The sequence below is a fragment of the Plasmodium malariae genome (genome assembly GCF_900090045.1).
Source record: "Plasmodium malariae genome assembly, chromosome: 10".
In the NCBI taxonomy this organism is placed as follows: Eukaryota; Apicomplexa; class Aconoidasida; order Haemosporida; family Plasmodiidae; genus Plasmodium; species Plasmodium malariae.
Window position 1 is genome coordinate 1,854,214 of NC_041784.1, and position 14,920 is coordinate 1,869,133.

Consider the following 14,920-nt stretch of genomic DNA (forward strand, 5'->3'; position numbering starts at 1 on the left):
AAATATACACCCAAATGTTCTTAATTTTAATTTTCTTTGTATACTTTATATTTGTATTTTATTTATGATATTTAATATTATTAAAAAAAATAATAATAAAATAAAAATATCAAAATAAACTGTACCTATGTATCATTACCTTGCAAATTTACAATGTATTTTTTATTTGTGTAAGGATATTATGAGATTAAAAAATTTCAACGTGAAATGAAAAATGAAAATTTTCATTTTACTTAGAACTGCAGTATTTATACTTTATATATATATATATTATTATTTGAATAGCAAGGTATAGTGAAATATTCCCAAAACTTTGCTTTATATTATTTGCAACGTCGTGTTATATATTTATGTATGTATATGTATATATATGTATAAATGTGTATGTTTATGAGAAAATGCTGTTAATAAGTAAATAAATATATCACATTATAGATAATAAAAATGTTTTTTCTTCTTTGTAGTTTTTCTTTGATAAATATTTGGATTATAAGAATTGTGCAGATAGTATATCAGTTTCAAGAACTTATAGATTATTTTCAGAACATAAGAATAAAAAAGAAAATTTAAAATCTAAAAAAGAGAAATCAGAAAAAGCAGATAATAATAAAGGAAATGATAATGCTAAATTGATAAATAATGAAAATTCAAAAACAAAAGACAAAAAATCAGACAAAAAAAAAATAGATGCACGAACTAATCATTTTGCATTAATAGATAATTTTTTGGAAAATCGTGTAAATGCAGCAATAACTAGTCTACATAAATTTAAAACATGTTCTGATCCTACTTTGAAATCGGGTTTAAAAGTTGAAGTATTAAGGAATTACATGATAATATTTGGTGGACCAATAGCATTTATGGTGGTAACAATTATAGATGGTGTTATTGAATACGTTTTTAATAAATTTCTTGGAATTTCATTGGTGTCTGGTATATTATGCATTTTAAAGGCTCTCTATGTGTTCATAAAGTTCAGAAAATGTTCAAAACAGTTAGAAGCACAAAGAAAGGTAATCATGGAAAATCCTAAAATGTGGGAAGAGGAGCAAAAAAGGCAGAAGGAGGAGGAGGAAAAAAGGCGGAAATTGAAGGAGTTGATATGTCAGAAGAAGAGAGAGAGACAAATATGGAAGGACGAGATGAAAAAAAGAAAGAAGAAGGAGAAGCAGAAATGGCTGAAAGAGATGAAAAAAAAAATTAAGAAGAAGGATTGGAAAAAATTTTTAGTGCCTAGTTATTTATTATATACAATTCTCTCCAAAAAAATATTTTACATGTAACTGATAAAGTTATTCTTTATATTTAATTTAATTATGATATTAAAAAAACCTCTTTTATGAAAATCATTTTTATTATTGCATACTATATAACATATTATATATATATTTTTACACAATATTAAAAAAATATATGTTTACTATTTATAACAGTTTGAATGTTTATATATTTTTTTTAGTATTTTATAATATTTTGATTTGATGTTTTAGTGTTTTGCTTTAACACATTTATATATTAGATATATACAAATTTTTTTTGTTTTAAAAAAATATCAATTTGATCTTGTTTAGTACTGAAAACAATAAGATGTGCTTTATACACAAAAATTATGTTTATGCATATCTTACGTAAATTTGTATTAATGTATATATGTGTTCTTTCAATTTAATATATAAAATCCACAGTAACACAACTTTATTTATTAATGTAATACAAATTTTTAATGATAATACTTTTTATTATTTTTTTTTATTGGTTTGATTGTTTAAATATGTTTTTAAATATATTATAAATTATATTTAATTTAAATATATGATTTTCTTCATTTAATAAAACTAAATGCTTAGTATTCTATTAGTTTGTATATAGTTTTTATTTAAAACTGAACTTAAAAAATGATCTTTGTAAAAAAATTAGTATTATAAAATTATATTTCAAAAATTACAAATAAGTATATTTTTAATGAATTTTTATATTTGTTTTGTGTAATTTTAAAAGTATAAAATTATCCATACACACAATAATTATTATACTGTTAATGAATTATTAGTGGAATATCAGTTTTAGAATTCATAAAGCTTCTTATAATTATATTAAGGAATATAAGTTTTTTATAATTTTATTTTTTAACGTACATAATTATTATAGTTAATTCTATTTTATAAAAATTACTTAAATATATATTATAAGAAAAATTGACAATAAAAATAGATATTAAATATTTTTGTTTTTGACTTTATTAATCGAATATACTATTGAACATATGTTATTGTTATGTTAGAACGTATCATATGACAATTAGGCGTTTTGTTTTGTCTTAAAAAAATTACCACCTAATAAAATAAAATAATATAATTACAATAAAATTCAATTAAACATTAAACAGTTTGAAAAATAAATTTTAAAATAAATTTATTTTTTACATAATATCATTATATATATAGAAAGTTATTTAGACATTTATGATACTTAAAAATTTTTTTATATACATGCATTTCTCAGATCACTAATGAGATTTTAAGTGTGTGAAAAAATGTAGAGCTTATATTAGTGACCAGGAATATTTTTGGAAACTTATAATTCATCTCTTTAATAATATAATGTAAGGAAAAAAAAAAAAAAAATATTTTATACATATAAGTTTACATAAATGCTATTGTTCTTTTGTTAAAGGGACAAGACCCCATACATTTTAATTAAAATATAAGGATATATTTCTTATTAAAAGTTTAATTATAAATGAATAAATTACATCATTCTTGGTGCAGTTTATTTATGAGTTTTAACACTTGATTAAATAATAATTTTTTAAAAATGCTCTTTTATATAATAAAATTAACCTCCAAAATTAAGATTAATATTTGTTTTAGTTATCACGCAGTAGGCATATTTTAAAATGTTTTGCATATTTATTGAGATAACATTAGTATTTCATTTTTTTGCAAAAATATAAATAGAACTAGACAAATTTAGATTTATATTAGAATAAGTGGACAAAAAAAAAAAAAGTTTAATTACTATCATAATAAAACTTTTAATCTATTTTTTTTAGTTTTTTAATTTTTTTTTTTTTTATAATACATAATAACAGTTTCTTTATAGTTTGTCTAATTATAGTTTGTGTTTTTTTATAATTCAAAACCTTCTACTTTTTTAATTTAATATAATTAAAATATATATTTAATATGTAGATAAATATAAGAAAAACAAAAATATAAAATTACAACAAATATATATGTGGCTTTAGTAAATGATACATGCAAAAAAATTAATAATTAAAACAATCTTCATAGAGTAGTATTTAAAAAATATATATTTTTATATTTTATGTACAACAAAACAATATTGGAAATAATATATTTCAAAAAATTTATTTATTTGTATATTTTTACCATGCCTTTGAATGATGCTTCTTTTATTTTAGAACAAAAACAGATAAAATATATAAATAAAATATATGTGAGGGGTTAATATATGTATGAAAACGCAATTTGAAGAAATAGCATATTAATATTTTTTGTTAGTATTGAAATATTAAAAAAGATTTAAAAACAGTTTAAATCTATATTACATATAAAGTTTTTTTAAAGTAATATCTAATAAGAGTAATATTAGAAATAACAAAAATTACGAATATAAGTAATAATTTTTTGCAATTAATATTTCTATATGTAGAATAGATAATGATAATATATAAGTAACATTGGGTGTTATTTTTACTGTTATAATATAGAAGACAATTTATTTTTAGTTTTTCTAAAAAATATTATAACATGATTTTATTAAGTAGACGTCAAATTATGTATAGTTATATATTAATTCGAAATATTTAATTGTTCAATGGGTGAGATAACATAAATACAAAAAATTATGACATACATAAATTTTTTTCTATAAAAATATAATAAAAAGAACAAAAAAAAGAAAAAAGAAATGCGCAATAAATGTTTCCTTATAGATGTATACTGTATTTTGTATTATCAAGCAGAATACTTTTTTTTATTGATTCATTTATTGTTTACTATCTAGCTGCCACTCAAATTCTTTGTGTTATTCTATCCTGAGGAATTAAAATTTACTAGGATTACTTAGAAAATAATGACATTTGATAACATCCGAAGCACTGGGGTTTCAACTAGACATATATAAATATTAGTTTTTTATCTGAAATATAATAGCTAAACATGTATATAACAATATCACATATATATTACCATTCTTATATTAAAAGTTGAGACTATAACATATATAAAACATTAGTTATATGATTGAAAGTGTAAGTAAACGTAATGTAATTTACGTTTATTTATCTATTTTAATATAATATTATTATTTTTCCAAAATTTTCAATATTGTTTATACTTTTTTTCATTATTATTTTATAATGTAAAATTTTATTCCATTTTTATTACAAAATAATAAGGAGAACAACTTGAATATTTTATAATGTTTCGAATTACTTAGAATAAAAAAAAACATGCACATAAACCGTACATCAGAAGTAATCCATTATATAAAATATTTTATTAAATATATATATTAGGGATATAATGTGAAAATACAATTCAACAACTACAGAATTATTTATTTCTTGTAATTTTTATTTTCATTTCCTCCATTTATTTTAAGCATTTAGGTTGCAATTTTAATAATAACAGTGAAATAAATGATATCGAGATAGTTAATTATAAGTATTCTAAAATGAAGATGATTTTCTTATTATGTTTTAATATTATTTAAAAATTTGTTATATTTTTAATACAATCAGCTTAAAGTATTTCAGAGACAATTTACGATTATAGTAAAATTATATAGTTTGTATTATTTCCAATTAAAGAATATTTTTCATTTTATAATTAAGATATGAATTTTTGATTATTTAATTAATTGAAAATAAAAACAATGAAGTACTCTTTATTTCATGAAAATGTATTTTTTTTATTTTAGAAGAGAGAAAGCGGTTTTTACTTATTACAATTTTTTTTTTTTTTTGTTGAATATTTTCTGAATTTAATATGTTAAGAAAGCAATAAATATAAAGTAAATATTAAATTTAATAGAGAATAAAAATTAAAAAACAATTGAACAATGCTCGGGGAAAATATATTTGGATCATTTGTTCATTATACATTTATTTATGATAAGAATGAAAAGACTTGGAAGGTTAAAAAAAAATAATTAAAAAATAATAGAGATATCGTGATAAATAATTATAAATATTTAACAAATATTAAAAATCCTATCTAGCATAAACATAATTTTGGCTTAGAGAAAAATGAACATTTTAGACCTATTAAATATAACATATATTATTTATACGATTATTATATATATTCATCTCAGATATAGAATTCGTTGAAGGCATAATTTTCAAGTACTTTTACTTTTATACGTTTTTTTTAAATAGTTAAATGATTTTAGTTTTTAAGTGTTAATTTTAAAATCTTTAAGTAGTTATTACGAATAGTGTTACTCTTATTATATTAAGAAAATCTCCAAAAAAAAGGAAAAAAAAAAAGAAAAAGATAATAATATAATAAATAATAAAAAACGTACTGTTATGTTATATTATTTTATATGATCTAAATTAAGAAGAAAACTGGTGCACGTGTGCTATTTTCAGCAACAAAATGGATATTATATATACATTTATTAAATGTGTAATTAATTTCGTGAAATTGGAATATGTTTTAGTTATTATATTATATATTAACCATAAGCTTCTTTTGACAGAACAATAGATGAAATATATTAGCTTATATATTTATGGGGCATATTAATGATTTCTGTATCGTACTTCTTTAAGTTTATATATTTAACCAAACAAATAATGTGAACTCTTAAAAAAATACGTTTCAAAATATTCTCTTTCTCAAAAACTACACATAATAAATAGCATGTTTGTAAAATATTTACATTAATATACATTCAGATTGAAAATTATTTAGCATGCATTAAAATCATACATACTTTATACTGTATAATTTCATTTTATTTGATTATACAAAAATAATGAATCATATAATGAAAAGTTATAACTAAAACAATGAATATTATGTTATTAAATATTATAGTGTAGATGAAAGTTTTATTATTGCAGTAGTTTTGAGAACTTTAAATGGATGAGATAATGGAGAAAACGTAAATAATATCTTTCTTTTATTTTAATAAAATTTTTGAGTTAACTTAATATGAACTTGGTTATATTCTACTGGTGTAATAAAAAATTATATATATAATTATTTTGTGTATATTTTTTTCATATTTTATAATTTACTAACTACATATAAAGCATTATATTAATATAATAGTAAATACGTTTTTTTAAAATGACGAATGGATGTTTTAATTTTAATAATGCACTGTCCTTTGTAATTAAATGTACAACGAAAACAATATAAATAATACATAATTTTTGAGATTTTATAAAACTCAGTACTAAGTTGAATATATGCATTAAGCATAATATAAATTCTTAAAAAATTATGAATTATTATTGCATAAAAATCATGAGAAAGATAGGAATATATATACGAACATGATATCGTTTTTGGAGAAGTACTTGAAGCTCTAACAATAGACATCTGTGATATGATGAACTCTAATCCCGAACATTTTAAGAACGCCTTATATTGATAATAAAATTATTGAAGCACAATTTTAAAAACTATTTGAACATAAAATATGCTATATCAATGAAAGAAATTTTATAAAATATAAACACTTATGAAACATTTAGAAAATGTATGTAACGTTTCATAAAATTTCTAAAGAATAATGATAAACCAAGGAAATTAGAATTTTATAGTAAATTGAAGCAGGCAACTAAAAGTAATTTAATTATGGAAAAGTATAATGGAAAAATTAGAAGGATTTTTATATAGAAATATATATCTTTCTCTTATTTTGTTATTCGGATTTATGGAATTCACACTTTCAATACCGAATTTTTAGGGGGTTCATTTATTTTTTGGATCATTGTATTATATAATGAAATTATATATTTTATTCAAACTTATGAAAATTCGTTAATTTCGTAGATCTTAAGGAACATCTAAGAAATTATAAAATTTTGAGTTTAGTAATAATATACATTGTATTACCAACTAAAAAATTCCTGTTAGGAATTTTTTAATCTAATTAGTGTGTTAACATAATTAATTATAATTATACATTTAGGAGAAAAAACACACGTATATTCCTGAAATGTAGATAATTTAAATAAATAATATATATGTTATTTAAAATTATAATATATTCTTAAAAATTAATTTATTAGAATTGTGCATGCATCTTTTACAAATGTATAGTATTTGCAATTTAATTTTTTTAAGTAACAGATTCTTGATTTTTATTATAAATGTATAAATGCACAAAAATAACTTTTTTTTTTTGATGTTCCTTTTTTTGTTGTTGTTTAATTTTTTGTTAAGTATTTAAGTAATATAAATTTTATAGTAGATGACAAATTAATAATTACTCATGTATTATATATTGTTAATTTGTAACTATAGTACAATATATTAATGTGAAGGGCTTATTTACATTCATGCACAATAATAATTTGTTGAAATATGTATGATGAAATAAGTATATATAGATAGCTATACACTATATAATTAAACATTAAAAATAATATAAATTAATATAGATTAATAGAAACACGAACATATAATAATAATAATTTTTACTATTTATGCAATATTCAATTTGTTCATATTTAAATGTTATATACTGTTTTTTTTTCTGTATGTTATACATTATGTTGAAATGTTAAATAGATATATATTAAATGAGTTACTAACTAAATTAATATGTGATATAATAAACCTATGTAAACTTTTGCAACTATTCATTAGTATAGTTTAAATTGTATTAAAAGCAAAAAAGAAAATGGATAATCTGTATGAATTTTATAATGATATAATACATTTTAATAGATACATCATACAAATATTTTACTTTTATTCCTAGTGTTCATTAAAGAATATAACATTATGTTTTACACTAAAAACCATAAAATACAGTTAGAAAGTTCAATCAATAAAAAGGAAATATCATTATTTTTTTTAAAAATACAGATAAAAATTACATATTCCTAGTTCTCATTAATGAGTTACAATTACGAAGATTTATAATGTTATGATTTATATAGACTTTACGAATAAGAAGAAATAAAGAATTAAATTAATTTTTTAATATTTTCACATTTATGATTTCACTGACATAACGTATTTCTTTTTTGTAATATAATACGGCAAGTCGTAAACTATTAAGAAGTATATGTATATTTTTATGAATTAATTCATGCATATTAATATTACATTTATATAAAATAAGAAAAAAATATTATTTTTATCATTGAGAGTTGTGTTTGATGCAGTAAGTTAAGGAGTTAGAAAAGATCTAAACAAAATGTTATGCACGTATTTTTATTTAGGCATATTTTTAAGATTTAATTATTTGAATTAATAGAAAACAATGAAAACGATTAATAAAAGAAATATTCTAACTTAACAAATAATGAATTGGTAAAAATGCACAAATAATAATTATGATTAGACATTAATAATTATATATAATTAATCTGTTGAGCAAGTAATTCTTATGGTGTCATTGGAGAAATCTATATTTTGAAAGAACATAAAAAAATGATTAAAAGGAATTTTTAAAAAAAGAAAAGTTCATATATTCTGTTAATATGTTAATTAGTATCTTATAACAAAAACTTTTGGTAAATGTACACAACTCGAATAAAAATAAAAAGTTACAAAAAGGAGGATTTAGAATGAACTTAATTTGTAGTGCATAAATATTAAATAAAAAATATTTTTAAATAAATGAGACATTAGTATATATATCACAAATATATAGTTCTTACACTTTTTAATATATATTATGCTGTTGTATATTTATTAATTAAATTTATTTAATATAAAAAGAAATTTTAAAAGAAATATAGTTAATTGTTGATAAATAAAGATTCAATGGTGGCATCTTCAAAAACAAATGTGAATTAATATATGTATTTATATTTTACTACAAGAGAAATATAAAGATAATAATCATGGAATGTATAAAATAAATAATGTAAAAAAGAATTTATTTTTAAACAGTTAAAGCCAATTTTTGGTACTTTATTTTTCTATATATCGTGATAAATTTAAAGAAAATTTTTTTTTGATTATATAATTTATGTTATTATCATAATAAACACTGTTGAAATATTGAGAAACAAATTATTAATCAGGTATTGTACATAAAATTGTTAAAATATTACTATAGGGGTTTATTCGATGAATAATACAAAAATAAAGTAATACTACAGGATGGAAGAACCCCTAAGATCAGACGATATTTACTTAGATATTATAACAACATATGAAGGTAAGCAAGAAAAAAAGTGAATCGTGCAATAAAGTATAAATATTTTATATATATTTGATTGTAAAAGAAATGAAGAAACGTATAGTAGTATATATAGTATAGTGCAATATAAATATTTCACAATTTGAATATTTTTTTTTAATTATGTATAATTTAAAAATAATTTAGTTCAGATTTTTTTCCCTTTATAAATATTTTATAAATTTTAATATGACTTATATTCATTTGAATGAGCAAAAATAAGTATAATATTGTATTATATGAATTACGGAATGTATATACAGATATTTATTGAGAGTTTTTAAAATAAACAGATATTTTTATTCAGAGATATGTGTTATATGCTAATATATAGTTTAGGAAATAAAAATTATTGCTAATGATGTGATAATTTTTACAAGGTAATACATTTAAATAATTATCAAATTTTTTATTAAATATATAATTAGGTGAATGTTATTAGATACAATGTTATATTCATAATATATGGAAGAAAAAGAAAAAGCACATGTTTATCATATTTATAGAAGTAATTAAAGAGATACATAAATTACATTTATTAACAAAGTGTTATTATAGACTTCATTTTGATTTGTAATAATCTGTTAATAATATTCATGTACTCAGGAAAATATTAAAATATTGAATTTGAAGTTAATGATACTGAGATTTATTATTGAATGTTCCTACCTTTGATGTAATATATGGAAGAAAATTTCTTGAGTTTTGGAATTGTATTTTACTTTTTTTATACTGTACAATGATACATGGAAAAAAATATGTATGATTCACTTTATTTTAAGTTAAAAAGAATTTTTGTAAGTGAAAATGTTAACGATATGGAAGTGTAAAAATTTACACCATTTAAAACTTTGGTGAAATAGTTGATCTAAGATATATATTAATGAAAAGTTATTATAAATGGATATCTTTTGACAAAATAAAAATATGACTTTTTTTCAAGATATTTAAGATGATAATAAAGAGTGAAAATGCCGGGATGAGTGGGTTAGAACAAAATAAATGATAACCAATGGATGATATGGTGTCGATTATACAGTAATTGCAAAAATTTTAATAAAAAATGGGAGAAAATAAGAAGTACTACATTATCTGCTATAAACAAACGTAATTAATAAATAATTATATTTTATTTAGACATTTTACAGATAAATAATTAATAATAGTTGAAACACGCCACTAAATTAAAAAGAAAAAGTACATATATTTCCAAAGAAAAAAATGTGAATAAATGTAAGTTAATTAATTGCACTTTTCCATATTATTTTTTCTTGAAAATGCTAAGGTTTTTCTCCAATATATAGTTAATATATATATATATATATATATATGTAGATAGATAGATAGATAAATCGCTGTAAAAGTATATTTTTACATAAATAATGAAACTGTACTATTTTTAAGTAACATTTTGAATATAAATGATTTATATTACGGGATATACAGAATTATATTAAGGCAATTTTATAAGATGAATTATGAAAAATAATTAATTCAAATATTACATAATTGCATTAGGGACATGCCCTTTTTTGTTATTAAGCATATAAAATTTTATGTCTTCGAATTCCTGTAACAATTAAAAATTTATAAGATTAATTTTTTACAGTAAAAATATATTTTATAATTATAAGTAGACTTAGATTTATTTATGCACTAATTTTATCTGTATTAACCTAAAAAAGATGTATTATAAAGTTGTAAAAAATATCATTTTAATAATGTAATGATGAACAACTTTAAATATGTTTGATATGTAGAATTAACTTATAGACCATAAGAAAACAAAATAATAGACTTAATTACGGCAAAAAAAAGGAATAAGATTACATAAAAAGTTGTGACGAACATAGCTTCAGAATGTACTTTATGTCTTTTTGTAAAATATAAATATTTAATAAGTCCATTTTGAAATTTTAAAGATTGATTTTTATTCCTTTAGCTTATCTGGATTGAACATGCTTCAGCTTAATTCTTTGAGTCTACTTTTTTTGATGGAGTGCGGTGGTTTATATGTTTGTGAGTGTTATCACAATGTTTTAGTCTATTATATTTTTTTTAAAATTATGTTTAAAGTCCAAGGAATAATCTTGTTTTTGAGATTTTTTGCATTTCATCAAATCATTATGTTCTTGTTTAGAAATGCCATGGTTTAGTAATTTATTCAAGTGTCTTCGAAAAGAGCCATCATGTTCTAATGCATTTAGTTTTTCTCCAAATGTATCATTACTTTTATATTATAAATCATATATATTTCATTTTTTAACATTTCATATATTTGATTTTCCTCCACTTTTGCTTAACTATTTAGTAATCTGCTAAATATTATATTTAATGTATTGTTTCGGATTTATTCCTCATTCCATGATTTAGCGAATACGGTTAACTAAAAATAATTATATATATATTCAATAAAAAAAAATATAATATTTTTTTATAATATATGCATAAAAATTTTGTTTCCGCATAAAAAGAAAAAGTGACAAAAACGAGCAAAATAATTTTATGTATAATAATTAAGGTGCCTCATCAGAATATTTCCATGTCTATATTAAAGGTGAAAAAATAATGGAATTCGTAAAAATGAAGAGCATATTATTTGTAATTTCTTTTATATTGAATTTTTCTAATGTTGTTAAAACTTTTGCAATAATTTATGTACTATATATATAAGATATTTTATGTAATAATAAGTACTTTGTTGTAATTTATTTTAATTATTTTCTATTATGTTAGAATAAAAAAGCTTTAGTTTTTTTTTTGTAAAAAATATAACTGCAGTATAATATGAAGCAGAAAGAGAATATAATTTAAAGAAAATATTTTGTTAGTAGTATTATTTAAAAGTATTATTAATTAATATTATTCAAATAACAAGAAAGAAACAGAATATCATGAAAATTTGAAGGATATAATTGTATAAAAATTATAATTGAACACGCAAACAATGTATTTCAAATAAGAAAAGAAAATACATTATATATATGTATTTATATCATACATAGAAAAAATATTGCATTGAAAAGTATATAATTGGGGATAAGATCTAGTAAAATAATATGCATTAGGATATATATATATAATATTTATATAAAGACTATTATGTTTAAATCTGTCGTTAGAAATTGTATAATAAAAATTTTTTAAAATTTGTTTATTAATTATTCCTTTTCAATGTTTTTTATATTATATTTGATAAATATTAATGGTGAAAAAGGAAAAGGAATATACATAACAGTAGTAGAAGTACAATGTATTAATATACTTATATTATATATAGTATTATTTTTAAGTATAGCTTGATATTGTGTAATTAATAAATATTAAGTTTTAAAAGTATAATAATTTAACGCACTCATGGTTTTACTTTTATATAATAAAAAATATATGAAATTTTTGTTTTGTATAATAATTTAACAGTGTGTTCTGTTTATTCCTTACAGGGGATGTATTTTTATATATAATCTCAAAAATTCCTATAAAATATTACTAAGAAGTATATTAAAACTATAAAATATAAACTTTTGTATAATTTTTTTTATACAAGTTTCAATAATGTAAATAAGAGTAATACGATAAGCATAAAAACAAATAAATAAAAAATTTTCCGTTTGAAATATGAATTTTTTTTTTTAAGATAAAATATAATTTATTTATGCTAGTTGTTTGGTTTATTTTAAGTGAATTTAACATTTATTCAAATTTTTTAATATTAAAATGTACGAAATAATATTAAATATAAAAATATTAGCAAGGATAAAATTTTCCTAAGGGTCTATACATTTAAAATAAAAAATATAATTAATAATATAATAAAAAAATAAATAAAGAAAAAATAATAAATACATAAAAGTTTAAAATGTTATAAATAATTGTTTATATATATATATATATATCTAATAGACACTTGAATAATTTAATAATTTGTATTTTTATTAGCTATTTTACATAATATAATTTGGAAATGTATGAAATATCGTGAAAAAATGGCTTCACTGAGTTAAATTTATGAATGAATCAAGAATATGACTAGATAGAATTATTTAACATTACTTGTAATAAAGAATTATTAATTAAAATTATGTATATTATATTTACAATATAGTATTAAAATGGTATTAAACTTTTTTAATATTTCCTTCTAAAACTATGTTTCAATTATATTTCATGTAATAATATAGACATATTACAGGTTTATTAAATATTTTTTTTGTGTACTATATCTGTAATGAAAAAGTTGAAACAAGCTCCTTCTATTTATTATCCGTACATCAAATATCTCTATTTTTAATTATGTTCTAAATTTGTACGTATATACGGTGTGTACTTGTTTATAAAAAGTTATTATTTTTTAAAGACAGTAAAATTGACTATTATGTAAAAATATATTTTGTAGAGTTTCATATATATAAAGATGTTAATAATATAAAATATATTTTTATTTTTAATTATAGCTGAATGTTATATTTATTGGCTGCTTACGTGCATGACTATAATACCAAAAAATAACCTTAACTTACATTATAATTTGGAATCTTTTAATCGGAGTCATATATAATAAATCGTTCATGTGAATAAAAGTAACTTATGAAAAATAGATTTGTTCTTGAATTTTTTTACATAAAGGATGAATTAGAATGATAAGTCTAATGAAAAAAATTATTTAACATATTGCATATTTTTATTCATGATATATTTCGTATATAAAAGTAATGAATTATTAAATATTTAAACAAAACTGAAAATGATAAAAATTTAAGTGGAATGAACTTTCTAAATAAAATATATATAAATGTATAAAAATAATATGAATACTTTGTATTTTAAATATTACTACATATGCTATGTTGACACGAATATGTAAGTAGACCTTTTCTTCAAAAATAACACTATATAACCAAATAAAATACTAAAAAATTATTATACGGATAAATATGTAATACTTCTCGTTTTATTCATAAAGATAAATGTAGAGCGCTTATTTATAATCCCTCATATTAATTATTATAAATAGTTAATATAAATAATCTTTCTATTTTACGAACGAGCTATATTTATTAGAAATACGTTACACATATAATAAAATTACAGATGAATATAAATGAAAGGAAGTTGTAAAATGCACGTAAGAAAGACAAAAAAAAAAAAAAAAAAGAATACGTAGATGCAACAGACAAATAGACGGAATAGTAGTATTTTACTTTATTTTGCTATTGTTAATATAATGTTTTATGAATTTATTATAAAATTAGTTAATGGAAAATTTGAGAAAAATTAGTTTCACGTTTTCTCTATATTTCTATGTAATAAAAATATTTATATATAAAATGTAATTTAGGAATATATTTTGTTTTATAACATGTAATTACATAACAAAATGAAAAATAAAATAAAAAATAAGGGAAAAAAAAAAAAATTATAAAATTCTAATATTTTAAGAATAATTTATTAAAAATTTAAAAATAAGAAATTGAAGTATAATTATAATCTATCTTTTAATTTCTAAATTTTT

At 19.0% G+C, this 14,920-nt stretch overlaps 1 protein-coding gene across 1 annotated transcript; it reads left to right on the forward strand.

The window, feature by feature from the left end:
- Positions 1–214: 214 nt before the first annotated feature.
- PmUG01_10049600 (Plasmodium exported protein, unknown function) lies at positions 215–1,283 on the forward strand (the record flags this gene model as incomplete). The annotated part of the gene is made up of 2 exons (XM_029005706.1): positions 215–289; positions 465–1,283. The coding sequence occupies 2 exons, from the start codon at positions 215–217 to the stop codon at positions 1,281–1,283; spliced, it is 894 nt and encodes a 297-aa protein (XP_028862268.1).
- Between the last annotated feature and the right edge of the window lie 13,637 nt (positions 1,284–14,920).